The sequence below is a fragment of the Oryzias melastigma genome, linkage group LG9 (genome assembly GCF_002922805.2).
Source record: "Oryzias melastigma strain HK-1 linkage group LG9, ASM292280v2, whole genome shotgun sequence".
NCBI lineage: Eukaryota > Metazoa > Chordata > Actinopteri > Beloniformes > Adrianichthyidae > Oryzias > Oryzias melastigma.
In genome coordinates this window covers 9,107,369-9,121,903 of record NC_050520.1, presented here as the reverse complement: position 1 = coordinate 9,121,903, position 14,535 = coordinate 9,107,369, and the positions used below count along the sequence as shown (strand labels likewise).

The 14,535-nt window shown below is 37.4% G+C and overlaps 1 protein-coding gene across 1 annotated transcript in view; it reads right to left on the bottom strand.

Annotated features, from left to right (window-relative positions):
• Positions 1 to 249: 249 nt before the first annotated feature.
• fbxl17 (F-box and leucine-rich repeat protein 17) overlaps positions 250 to 14,535 on the bottom strand; it is a 229,773-nt gene continuing 215,487 nt past the window's right edge. The window contains exon 11 of the mRNA XM_024276157.2: positions 250 to 1,724. Coding sequence (XP_024131925.1) covers positions 1,587 to 1,724 — 138 coding nt within the window. The 3' untranslated portion in view covers positions 250 to 1,586. The remainder of the gene's footprint in view (positions 1,725 to 14,535) is intronic.

Below are 14,535 nucleotides of genomic sequence, written 5' to 3'. Positions count from 1 at the left end.
AAGGTTGACTGTTGTGTCATAGAGCTCGCTACAAAAGCCATTACGAATGCATTGCTGTCTGTAGAAAAAGAGATGCTCATTTGTCAGAAAAACATTTTGGAGGTCAATTTTATCACTGTTATGACGATGAAGTGTAATCAATGTAATAGAAAGTTTAGAAACTGACGTAAAATAAAGCGGGCAAAGAATCCGTCTGTCATTCTGAATGTACTTTCAAGCTCTAGTGAAAGAAGAGGGGGGAAAAAAAGCTTCAAGTTGTAGTGTTTTATTCATCATTATGTAAATCCAGTCATTTATGGTTGTCTTAACAGATCAGGAATAAAGTGAGTCAACATCTAGCAGAGAAAACAGTGCGCACAGGGATTACAAAAGAACAGAAAGAGATCAAAACAGGAAGGAAAGAGAAATCCTCTGTTGAATAAAGTCTACAAATCCTGAACAGGGTTAAACGAGTCGGATTTCAACTCTCAACCCCGCTGAAAAAGTTTACAGTTCAATCCAATGAGCTTTAGTTTCTGTGTGAGTGACAGCGAGAGGTGACTGAGCACGCCGTACAAAAATACCCTGGCTGTTTGTAATTCTTTCACTGTACACTACATAGCTTCTATATAATAAAGAAAAAAAAAACACTCACTCAGACACTTATATTCAAAAGCCAGTTTTCTTTCAAACTGCTCCACATGTAAGAGAAAAAAACGCTCACTGCTTTGCTACACAGCTAATGTTACAAATATGTCAAAACCAAAAGTTGACTAAATAAATCTAATGCAGTATTCATGTCTGTATATATATTTATATTTATATATATGTGCATATATGTAGACCAAACAATATGAATAAGGTTTCATATAAATCAGATAAATATTTCTTTTTTCAAAAATTGATTTTGCTCCATGAATTAGATGGTAATAAACCAATTACTTCCTTTTTAATGTTTCCTATGACCCACATGAAGGCCATAACTAAAATTCAATTTTAGATTTCTGCAGGATAGACATTCATCTCAATTTAACCAGATTCAGCCAAAAAACACTGCATTGTAAGTCTGCAAAAACATTAACATTAAACACTGTACTTATGTTCAATAAACATTGTTTTTAATGAACACAAAAGTAAAATCACATTTTCGTTTGCTTGTTTTCTCTGTATTTTTTAATCTCCTTGGTCTGTAACAGCTGAGTCATTCCACAGAGAGAAAACCTTCTTATAGATAAAATTCAGTTTTTTCAGGTGCTGAAAATTATCTTTTTTTTTTAATTGATTAAAACTTGTTTTTATAGAAGTATAATCAAAAGCAGTCAAAAGTCAACTCCCTCCTCTGCATGCAGACGTTCCAGAGACACTTCACATTCTTAACCTTAACTTATAGTAACACGTGCTTTTGTGTTGCTTCTGGTCTGAAGGATGATCATTTAAAGTGGAAAATATCAAGAATGGAAACCTAAAGGATTCAGATGGCTCGACGCTTTGTCTTGTGTTGCTACACATGCATGTGGTGATGGTGAATGAGAAGCTAGCATGGCAGAGCTGAACAGAACTCAGTTTTTCTGCGTGCGCGTCTGTGACTCGGCGAGGTCCGGCGTTAGCTACGAGGAGTTGGACGTGTTGGGGCTCCAGCCCATTTGATACGCTCTCTCAAGGGTCCTCTTGCAGTCCTGCATCACTGTGCTGAACACGATGTGAGGATACTGGACCACCAGCCTCTCCACCGTCTCCTCGTTCACCTGCAAAACAAAAGAATGGTCACATCCAAATTTTTGTTTATTTTACCAAGCTTTACTTCTAAGGCTTGTGGACATATTTTATAGCACCAAGCCAATAATGTCTCATTCTTAATTAAAAAGCTTCAATATTTGCACAATTTCTACAACCCCTGCTAAAGACAGAAACCATCCATCCATTTTCTTGACCGCTTCATCCCGTTCGGGGTCGCGGGGGTGCCGGAGCCTATCCCGGCCACTGATGGGCGAAGGCGGGGTACACCCTGGACAGGTCGCCAGTCTGTCGCAGGGCCTCAATCACACATCCATCTACTCTCACATTCACACCTAGGGACAATTTAGTGTCACCAATTAACCTATGAAGCATGTTTTTGGACGGTGGGAGGAAGCCGGAGTCCCCGGTGAAAACCCACGCATGCACGGGGAGTAAAGACAGAAACCAACTGGGCTAATTAAAATGGCATCGTCTGCAGCTTTATTTATTTATTTAGGAAATACAGTAAGTCTTTTTTTTTGCTACCAGTATCTGTGTGCTCATCGTGGTGCAGCCATTGTAGTTTTCCTTTGTGTGACAACAGTTTAAGATCTCAATTTTGCTTCATAAAAACATTTTATATCTTTATTCAATTAAAGTTGATGTTTTTTTCCTGACAGGTTAATGGAATCAGTACTGAGCTTTGGGGCAAAACATGGCAGATGAGCAAATGAAATACATCCATTTATTTATCTATAGAGCTCTGCGTTTCACAGCTTCTTTTAGGGGCTGATGTGTTTTAAAAAATTAAAACAGACACCTGCAATTTATTGGGTAGCAAGAGAAAAAAGCCAACAAAAGCAGAAAACCTTCCACTTCCAGGGTATATTTAATACAGTGAGGAAATGGAACTGAAAATGATTTGCTAAAATAATTTGGTATACTTCTAAAAATGTTTCCACACTCTTTTGATTCACAAAATAAAAGCACAAGGATTAAAAAAAAACTTTTTTAACAAAAATAAAATTAGTAAGACAGAGAATAATGAAGACATTCAGAGAAAATGAAAATTTACAATTAATTTAAAAATGGTAAACCTAAATATACATCAACATTTGTCTTTATATAAAGATTAAATACTTGACAATCATAACATTTCAATTTTTTTACTTAAAATGAACACACGGATGTGAATTTTCCGACACTGAGTTTCTAAAAAGGTCCTTTTCTGAAATACTAGTTCTAGATTAAAACTATATTCTATAATAGAAGGACAGTGCTTTAAGAGTGTAGGCCGTGTGGACATGGTCATCTGCACACACAATTGGACTGTGGCGGCAGGATTAGCACCAGAGGACAGCTGAGCTCACCAAACTAATGAGGCCTTCATTTTCTCAGAGGAATAAAAAGACAAGTGGCTAATAGCCACTCTAGCGCTTCTTCAGCAGCCGAGCACATTGTCAGGCCATTTCAGGGAGCCTGGAGTGAAAGAGTCATCCAAGCTGACAAAGAACAGCAGAGAAGGCGTGCTGAAGACTTTAAGAGGCTGACCGCAACCTCGCCAGCATTTTTCCCCACCCACGAGCTGGTGTGACACTTTCCAGGAGAAATGATCTGTCAACATTCACTCGTGTGTTGAGGGCATGGTCATCAGTCGACGCCAAAGCAGTGACAAAGTGTTTGGCGGTTGCTCCTGAGTTCTCAGCACAAGAACTCTTTAGTTCTTGAGGAAAAAGTCTCGTATGGTCTGACTTCCCAACTTCTTACCAATTTGGTCTTTACTCGCCATTTCCTTCTTTTTCTATGTTCCATAATACTGATGAAAGTAGAAGGTGTCAGCAATTCCTTTGATGAGGAACAAAGAAACAAAAAGACTGAGAGACAGGAAAGAAGGAGGGGAATTCTGAAGCACAAAGCCTCACGAGACTCACAGAAAAAATGGGAACTGCAGTCAATTCAATACATGAATGAAGGAATTTCCAATTATCTCCACTTGAGTGCTACAGAAATGTAAAATCTTGAGAAGGTTAAAAGTCAAAATTTAAAGGTTTAGACCTTTTCCAGCTTTTGCAATAAAGCAAACACACTTACAGCACAGTGAAAAGGCCCGGTGTGGATCCTTTCTGTGTGGAGTTGGCATTTTCTCCACGTGCATGCGTGGGTTTTCTCCAGGTATTAGGGCCTCCTCCAACAGTCCAAAAGCATGCTTCATAGGGCAACTGGTGACTCTAAGTTGCTCGTAGGCGTGCATGTGTGTGTGTCTAAGTGAGTGATTATATAGCTCTGCATTAGGCTGGTTGACCCTAATGAACCAGTCTAGTTCAGGGTGTGCCCCACCTTTGCCCGACGGTACCCGGGACAGGTTCTGGCATCCCCACAACCCCAAAAGGAATACAGCAGGACAAGAAGATGGATGGATGGCGTTCTTTAAATCTCAACTTTTTACACAACCAATGTGATTCCAATGGATGCTGGAGCTGAGAAAATAAGCTTTACACAGATATGCAACACTATAAATGATGTTAACAACATTGTTCGTCTTTCTAGCAAAACGCTCTAAAGTAAAAAGGATTTCATTTTATGTGTCCTCCCTCATAACAAACTTTGACGGTAATTTGGTGAGTCTGATGTTATTCACATGATGTCAAACTGAAGGAAATCCACGTTATTTCAAAGGGAAACCACATCATAAGTAGTGGTCATCAGGGTCTCAAATTTGCCACCAAGTTCTCCCTTAAGGTTGTCAATCAGATCCTAATAAATAATGATTCCAAAATGTGACAAACTTTGACAGCAAAACACTCAGAATGTGATTTAAAAACATAAATAAGCTACAAATAATAGTTCAAATGTGCATATTTCTGTTTCGGATGCTACCAGCAACACAGAATTTCAAATCTGCACAACATAAAAACTGTGCAGCTGTCCAGCTTTTCTCAAATGAAAGGTTGATTTAGCGCATAATTCAATTTGAGTAGAATTATCAAGCTTCTATAGCCTCATCTCCGTCTAAAACAAGCAAGTAAAATGTGATTGCTCTAATTTTATTCTTCAACATGAACAGAAAATGCCCTTCAGCATTCATTTAATCAAGAGATTAGTTATTTTTAAGCTTTTTAAGGTTAGATTTTTAAAAAAGTATGAATGAGGTAAACCAAAGAAGATAAAGAAATGCAAAGACAGAAATACAAATGTTTTGAGTCATTTTAGGCCTTTCCACCAACCCTTAAATGTTAGACTTCAGAGTATTGGTCTCTGTTTTTGTTCAAATCAACTTTTTCTCCATGATTGTTGGATGCCACATAATACACCTAAAAACATCTGTGACGTGGATTCCTGTGCAAGAGCTTCACATTATGGTTCTGTCCAGCGTTTGAGGAAAGTGTTGCCTCAACAGGACATTCATCTTCAGTTTTGAAAAATACTCCAATGTCCACAGGGTGAGTAAAAGTTAGAAGTAATGGATGGCAGGCTGAGCGGGAAGTTTCCATGCCAGACTGTTATGATGACAAGAGCTTCCTGTTAGCTCTTCAGCGCATAACTGAACTGCTCAAAACACACACTGCTTTGGTCTGTCCAGAGACCTGAAAGACGGCTCACATATTTTCAGTCTCTCTGGTAAGCCTAGTTTAAATATTTAGCTACTCTGTCTCAAAACACGGTCATCGCATGGTCAAAGCCTAGAGCGCCGCTTCAGCTGACCTTAAATCTTGTTTATACTCTCAGGCGATGGTGCTCCCTAAACACACACTGCAAGAAAAGTTACAGATAAAAGAACTTAAATTAAATTCATTTCAGAATTTCTAAAATAACAAGTAATTTTTATGAGTTCTGGCTTTTGAGATCTGACTGCCGTTACCACCAGAGATGATCAGCTCACCAATGTTGGTTCTTCTAAGAGCTAAAGCTTATTTTGACAAATGGATGAGCCTCATTAGCATACAAACTGCACTCCTCCAATCAGATTGCCTTTATAACACATTATGCCACGTTCTTGAACAGAGAATAAAACATCCCCAGCTCGTTAATCAAGGCTTAATTACAATTAAAGTAGATCTAAAGAATAGACCTGTCAGACTGATGGGAGACCATAACATTCATTAATGCTAATTTAGTGCGGCTCCACTTGCTGAGCAAACACAGAACACAGAACAGACCTCACAATCTAAATGCTGAATCATATGCTAATTGCTGGTTGTGGCAACACTAAATGTTAAGGTCGAAACAATTTTCTTTTGATGGAAACCATGAAAAGTGTTACTTTTCTTTTTACTTCAGCTTTTCAAATGGCATCATGCAACAGGTTTTCAAAGAGGATGATTAGATGTTCCCTAAATGTCCGGTCATTATCAGATTTTTGGAGTTATTACTTTTTTCAATGGATGAGGATGATCTAATGTCATTCGTCCCAAAAATGGCAGTTTCTTTCTCTCAAAGAACAAATGGAAAACACATAATGGCAATGTGTTGTTTCTTTTGCAAACACAGTAGCGCCCACATTAGCAAATTAATGCTTAGTGCAGAATACTTTAGAAAAGACAGTTAAAGGCTTCGAAAATAAAATTTGAAGTTATGTAGTGTTCCTTCGTCATTTGCGTTTACACTTTTCTAGTCTTGCTGATTGTTTTCAGTGCAGTTTTTTTCTGTGTTCTGCATCCTGATTGGCTGTACATCATTATTTATCTCCTTAGTATTTTGTGTCCCGTACAGAATATGTTCAGTTTGCCAAATTTACATGAATCTTCCATCGCAAGCAAATCTTTGCTTTCATTTTGTAATACTTGACGTAATTATCTACAAACTTTTGAACTTTGAGATTTTGAATAAGAGAGAAAAGTGTAAAAGTATTAATGTATGTCAGAGAAAAGTGTTTATAGTGTGTAGTGAGGGGTTTTACAGCCTTAAAATATCTATAAACCTACTTTGTAGTAGAGGTGTTGAGAAAAATCGATTCAGCGATTTATTGCAATATTTTTTAGCGATACTTTTATCGATTTAAAATACTGACAAGATGATAGTTAATTCATTATTAAGAGTCCTTCAGTGTCAAACTTCATGTCAATCATGTTCATTTAATTATGGAATTTTACCATTATATTACATTCAGAGACATTCATATTTCGATGCACGATTAATATTTGTGATACATGTATCGGGATACATATCGTGTGTCCAGGCTCTTGACAATACACACCCCTACTTTGTAGATTTCACCTATTGCATATTATCGTTAGAATGTAACTCCTACCTTTGCATTAAAGCAAGTTAACCAATCTTTGTGGGCAGATAAACAAGGCTTCGATTTAAATCAAAATTTGCCACTCTTTGGGACAAAAAAAGGCAAATTTGACAGGTTTCTCATTCTAACAACAACAACAAATAATAGGGTTTGAAATCTATTTTAGGAGTGACTGTAGACACAAAAGACTTGAGTAAAAGATGTCCTCCTCCAACAGGCTTCCACACTCACATGTCCTTTCTCTGAGTGTTTTTGTGCTGTATTAGAAGCAATGACGTGACCACACCTGCTTGGTATTTGCAGCTCATAACTGATGCTTAATGTTGAAGGTCAGAGTAAATGCTGGAGACTAAAAACACAGATGAGCCACTACATTCTTCACATTTCTATCTTTGAGGCACAATGTGTTTTCTTGGAGAAAAAATATAGATTTTTTTTGTTGTTGGTTAGCAAAATTGCACTTTATTTTCTATTTTTTAACAAAACATCCTGAGCTTTCATAGAACTGAGGCGTAACAACCAGAAAAGTGTTGTAAATATCTGGCACCTGGAGAGATTTTTATCTTTTCCTATTTAACCACACAATCCAGCTTTTCCTTTTTTGCATGCACAGCCCGTCTTTCAGACTGGCTGCCAAGTTTGTAGGAGAGCCATATGATAGAGCAGATCACTGGAAACTGATGAATTTAATCTTTGAGAAGCATCTGGGAAAGCCAGCCACAGATATCTGGACTGGAGCCTATAGTTATGATATTTTCCCCCCATTTTAACTTCAAAGATGCTGCTCTCTAGATCCAAGCGTGGTGTAATTCTTCCTGACGGGAAATGTGCTGTTGTCAGGGTTTACAACAGGATGAGGGAGGAAAGAGGACAAAACAAAAGGATGTATATCGGAGATGTCATTCAGCAAAAAAAAAAAAAAAAGGCTTTTTATCTAAGAGTTTTGGGTCAGAACACACAACTGCTTGTGTGCTATTACACCAGACAGCTGGGCAGAAATAACCTCTGAAATCCTTAGGAGTCCTCCTACATGCTTTACATAGACCCACTGATGCAAATGCCCTCTATCCCCACGTAAAATATACATTTACCGTAAACACCGGGCCTTCTTGTGGCAATAAAAAGAGTCGTAAAGATGAGTCATGCAGTGGCCGCTTCTATTCTCAGCTTGAAAAAAATAACACAAAAAGGACAGGGTTGTAAAATTGATAATCAGCTACTCAACAAAGAGAATGGATACCGTATAGAACATGGTCGTAACGGGGTACTCTAAGACACAACACACTGGAGATAGAGTACAGTGGAGCTTTAGAAAGATAAGATGCAAAAAAGGGCATTTATTTGTACAATATCAGAACATGTCTTCTATTTATTTAAACTACAGGATGAGTACTGCTGTGACACTTCTCTTTATGACCGCACTCAGGCGGCTTTTAACCTTTAAAGTCCCACTCCGGTCATGTTTTGATTTATTGTTAAAGCGTCCCCAGTGGCGTTTTAATATGATTATACAGTTTTTGATCAAAATAATAAGAAAATATGTTACTTTCTAGGAAAACTTCATTAGAAATTCATCTCTCGAATCTCTCAAAATGCTACATTGGTAATATTCTGCTCCTGATTTACCTAATCTTGAATTAAGAAATACTCAAAAATGTAATTTTAAACTTATATTCTGTAGAAATGTCTTCCATCATGAAAAAAATGCCACAAAAGCATGTTTAAAACATCAGAGTGGTTATTTAAAAGAATGATACACTCCTCTAAGAACACAAGTGAGAAGGCTGTTGCTGCAGTACGTTGATGCTGGAAAGCAACATAACTTCTGCCTCCTTTCAAAAACATAGACTGTGTCAGCATTAAAGATTTGACCGGATTCAGCTCCGTACAACCAGCTGATGAGAGATTAATCAACAGAGTAAGATAGGGGGGGAGGAAAAAAAGCTTTATTTTGTTGTTTTGAAAGTGAAGCTAGATCCTGTCAAGAATGTAGCTGCAGTTATTTTTTGCTTTTCTGTGCAATCTACTTAAAGTTGGAAAATGTGCAAAACAAGTGTGTCACAAAATAGTCCAGTAGTTCATCAAAAACAGAATAAAAATAATATATATGAGTTTGTGCTTTTCTTTATTTTGCAAAAATACCCAAACCCTTTTGATAGTGCTTGAAAGAAGTTATAGAAGAGTCAGGATGTGTGGAAAAAAGATTTTACACAAGTTTGTACCTATAAAAGTGTGTAATTCATGTGAGAAAAGTTCATATATGTAAACAGCGACGACACATAAAGCTAAATTTAAACATTTATGGACTGAATGGGACTCCAACCAGCCCTTCTTTTAAGATGCAGCAAACAACCCACAAAAACAAACACACATTCCTTGTCTTTCATTGTCCGCTATCAAGCAGACAGAGTATCAGTCAAGCCATAAATACATTTGGGGTAAATGTTTACAAAGCCTGTTTAGGCAATTGGAGAAATGCAGTGCATTAGGTCTTAGTAAAACACGGCTTAAACAAGTCTGGGTTTAAACAGAGCAGATTTATAGCCTTCTTTAAAGTACTTAGAGAAAAAGCCCCGTTGTAAAGTTTCCAAAGAGAAGCTGCAAAACTGAGAGATAGTTGTGCCTCTCTGATAGTAATGGATGGAAAAAGGAGGGAGAGATAAATTGATGGGAAAAGAAGAAAAAGAGGGAGATTTAAGGAGTGGATGAAAGAAGATGCAACTGAGATCCTCATAACTTTATTTAAAAGGATTGAATATTTCTAAAAGAACTATTGATGCACTCGCTTGAAAGCTCGAAAGGGGGAACCTGCTTTTCACCAAAGAATAAGCTGTGCTAAATCATTCTGATTTGGTCCCACAAAGCAGACCAGGCCTAATAGAAATCTGCGGCGCACGGCTCTAGCTGTGCTTTTAAAGAGCAGATAGGCAGAGCTTGCAACATCTCAGGTCTGGTACTCCTCATCCCTGCACAGCATCAGAACCCAGAAGCCGGGTGTCAGTGCAAACACTCACGCATGCACGCACAAAGAGGGATGGGGGCGCAACTGCAAAAAAGGGTCAGGGAGAGAGGTTTTAAAGGCCAGGTTGGTAAACCGCGCACTCCATCACGTGTGACAAAAGTAAGTGTAGGAATGTGTGCGAGGCTTAACGGAATGCCTTTTTCCTGCTCTCTCTTTTTTTACTTTGCTGACTGCTGGAAACGAGAGCAAAAACACGACGCCACAAAACAATAATTCTGGGGGGATACAGTTCAATAAAGTGGACTGCAAGATGAAAGTAGAATCAAAAGGGCGACAGCGAGTTACATGCTTGTGGATTTTCTGTCCTCACATGAGCTCATTGTTACCAAAGTCACATAGGATTCAATTATTCTGTTCATTCAGCCATTATGTCCATCTCTTATTTGTCCATCTTATCTTATGAGTCCAAAAATTGGAACAATTCTCACAAAGCTGTTTTTTTAAACAATTTGGTTGAGTTAAGCGTTTCCGTGAATTTATTTTTTGCAAAAAAATAAAAATAAAATATGGTGAAGAAAATCTAGAAGGTAATGTCTCTTTAAAGACCCACTCTACTGATGAAAGTAGTGTTTTTAACATGTTCTTGTGGCGGTTCTCTGATGTGAAGGACATTTTTATATATACTGTATAAATGAGATAAAATTAGAATTTCTTAGTATTTCTTTATAGAAATTGTTGTGAATCAGGTGCAGACAAAGATATACTGCTTAAAAAAGAGCATAAAAACACGCTGGTCGGCCAATAAGCTCCCTGCTCTAAAGGCTCAGGAACGGGGAAGGGAAGAGGGGCCGGGGTTGCTCCACCCCAACAGTCCTGCACACAACTCAGATGTGAGTTTCAAATGAACTACTGCCGCTCTGCAGAAACTATGTCTGAAAAAATGATAGCTATTTAAAATTTGTCTAGAAACAGCATCATTATAATTATAGTTAAAGGCCCACAGGAAATGCTTTTACAACAGAATAAAAGATGATCAGAGTCTGATCTGTAACTTTGGCAGAAATTCATGGCAAAACATAAAGATATTTGCAAAAAAAAAAAAAAAATGGCCAAAGGAGACAATCATTTCAGCAACCTATCATTACAGCTTGAACAAAGACATAAAAATTAAAGAAAAACATTACGAGTCCACAGAAATATATTTTTATATGAATAAACAGATATGTTTAATCTGTGAATTTACTAATGTGTGTTCTACAGATGGTTGTAAAATGATCAGAGAACACAGTTAGAATGCGTGTCAAAAGGAAATAGCTCTGGCCTTGGATATAAGAGGTATTTACGATAGAAAATGTAAAAACAAACTGCAGCATTAGACAGGAAAAAACAAAACAATGCAATAATAAAAAGGGTATAAAGTGAAGGACAAGATATAAGCAATGAATCATTCAAAAACAACAGCAAAAAAGCTTGAACTGATGGTAAAATAACGAAACAAAAAAAAAAAATCTTTTCATGCTGCAAATAATTACATAAGATTTACCATCGATGTGAAACAGTGAGTGGAAATGTTTTGGAGTTGGAAATGTACTTTGTTTTAAACAAAATGAAAATAAACATAAGAATCTAAAAATAAAAATTTACAAGTGTAGCAAACAATGTACTTAAAATGTATGGGTAGAAGTCTTTTGTGGTCCCACCCCTTTTTATTACCCTTTATGTTACACGTATCTATTTAAAGTTTTTCTCAAAAACACTTTAAATTACCTTCTGTATAACACCTACACACAAAAGACATTTGCTCATTTGTTTAAAATTATCATTTAAGGCCTTGTAAAGATTCAAAAGTGATATCTTGTATGTTTTTTTAAATACATGTAAACGTTTAAACCTTCATTCAATCCATTCCATAAATCCACACCACAACATGATAGGCACATTTTATGTATTCTTTTTTAAAAGCTGACTGGAGGCAAACTGTATTTTTAAGGAACACAATCATTCACAAGGAGCTGAATTCATGAAATTCAGTGAAAATCAAAAGCAGACAAAGACAAGTGGAGCATCGAATGTTCTATTCATCTTTGTGAGGCAGTTCAAGTTGTCCTCAAGCTTCACTTTCATCCATTTAAACAATAATAATAATAAACAAAAATTGTGTTTTCACATTACAACTCACTTTTTTTTAGATAAGGTTCTGAAATAGTTGCAGCTCTTTTATGTCTGAAGGCCTACAAGGTCATTTCTAGACCATTTACAGACTTTTATCCAGCAGTGAGGAAAACGGTTCGTAAGTGGAAAACAGTTGCCAATCTTCCCAGGAGGGGACGTCCCGACATGAACATCAGACGGTGCACTTTTCAGATGATTTGCCAAAAAGAGTCAGATGTCAGACCTAACTCTGACCAGAAACCTTGAATATTTAGTTAAATAACTAGGTTTGTTTGGAATGGAGCTAATAAAAAACTCATTTTTTAGGGAAAAAATGTCTGTAAACAGATGAAAACAATACTGTGTTTGTTCTGATTGTTAATTTGAAGTTGTTAAGACCAACTTTAGGACATGGTGAAAACCAGGCGATCTGAATTTATTCATACCATATTTAAAAATCCCCCCGGAATCTCCTTTGATCTTCTATAATTGACTTTAATTGGCAAAAAGCACAAAGTGGAAATAAAGCAACACAAAAAACACACACAATGAAAATCCTGTTCAGAAACAGACAGGACAAAATCTTGAGCGGTTAAAATGTCCTCAACAGGGACCCATCACCTTAAACAACACATGATCTTCTCTTTTTGAGAGCTACAGTGAGTTTGTGATATTAAGTGAGATGAACTTTAATTAAAGCAGGAAACTGGCAGCAAAGCAATTAAGAATTGAATCATCTAAACACCCTAAAAGCTTTTCAGCACAATGGGTTCAACAAAAGAAGCACAAACACTTATTGTTCTTTTCTCTACTTCTTCAAATCTTGACAGTAGGTGTGTTTCCATTACATATATGCATAAAATTTAATAGAAATTCTTGAAATAACGAAAAAACACAATTTCGCAATTACACTGTTTCCATTAAATCATAATTATGCGAATAAACACAAACCAACTCAGGTGATAAGTCATTCAAAAACATTGATCACATAGTTTGATTTGCAGCAGATATATTCAATTTTCTGCCATGGCACTAGCGCTCATAATCATCCATCAAAGGAGATGTCGGCGTCTTATTCAGGCCATGGAGCGACAGGCTATGTGGGAGCGACTATGGATGAAGAGATTTGGGGAAATTATGGTTTGCGATGCTGTGGGACCTCTTGTGGCACCCGTGGTATCAAGGTGTTGGTTTCATGACTCATTTGATTAAAAAAAAAAAAAAAAGTGTTTTGTGAAATATGCCATTTTGGATAAGCCTCAAAAACCACCTCCTCCAAGAGAAAAAAAATTTTTTTTTCAATAAATGTAAGTTTTTTCAAAGTTTTCATTAGGAAAATTTACAATCGCAAATCCAATTTTTGCAATTTCAAAGTCAGTGGAAACACAACGAATGTGACACAACTCTACCATTAAATTAGCTGTAAACCTCAAATGTTCCTACTAGCTGCTACTTGGATCAACAGAAACAGGTTTCTTCTGACTGCATAATGAAATATATATTTTGAATAGTTTATTTTATCTTAAAACAGGAAATAAAAACCCACTAAAATCAAAAGAGTGCTGCGAAAATGACAAGTCTGAACGGCCAGACGGAACCGTCCACCCCAAAAACCCTCCATCAGACTCCACTGACCTCAGCTGTGGTGAGTAAACAGCACTGGTAATGGAAAAAAAAAGTAGAGGGAAGGTAAGCAAGGGAAGAATTAAATGAACTAATTGAATGAACATGATGTGAGCGGCATCCAAAATTCAAACAACCTTGCCTGTCCTCATGAAGAAGTGGAGGGAAGAGGAAGGGGAGTAAAAACAAACAGAAGTGACAGCAAAGAAACGCATAACTTTACAGAAGAGGTCAGGGTTCCATGTGTGCTTCAGCGGGATGCTTCTATTTTTTTGGCTTGAAGGGCAGTTGTGAGATTCCCTTTAGATACTCAGTGAACTCTGTCGGGGTGTCACTTTATTTCACCCTCTCTCATTCACTGTCCCTCGCTTGTGCCCTTTAAGACGAGATGAAGGGATGATCAGGAGGCGGCTTCAGTTAAGACCTCCAATCAATACAGCTCTTCTGTGAGGGAAGAGGCTCCAAGATTACAATGAAAATCACAAATGGCAAATGACTCTTTCAAACTACTTTCTTGACTTTGAACAAGTCGAGTTCAACCAAAGCCGGGAAAAATGAAACCAGATAGGCTCCATTCCGCACACTCCGGTCCACGAATGGGGTGGCTTTCTCCTTAACTCCCCCCTCGTGTCACAAGCCTTTGAGCTGAGGATCCCTGCTGCTACCAATAACAACACTAATCAAAGAAAGTTTTGTCGAGCTTCCAAACTCTCGTTTTCTAAACGAGAGTTAAAATGCTTCCTAACTCCTCGCCGTGCTTCATCATTGTTTTCTTCACTGTAAACCTCCAGGCCCCGAACAATTAGGCCCTTGTTTATGCCTGCAAATTGCTGTGCCGTGCCTATCTATGTACAGTCCCTGGCAG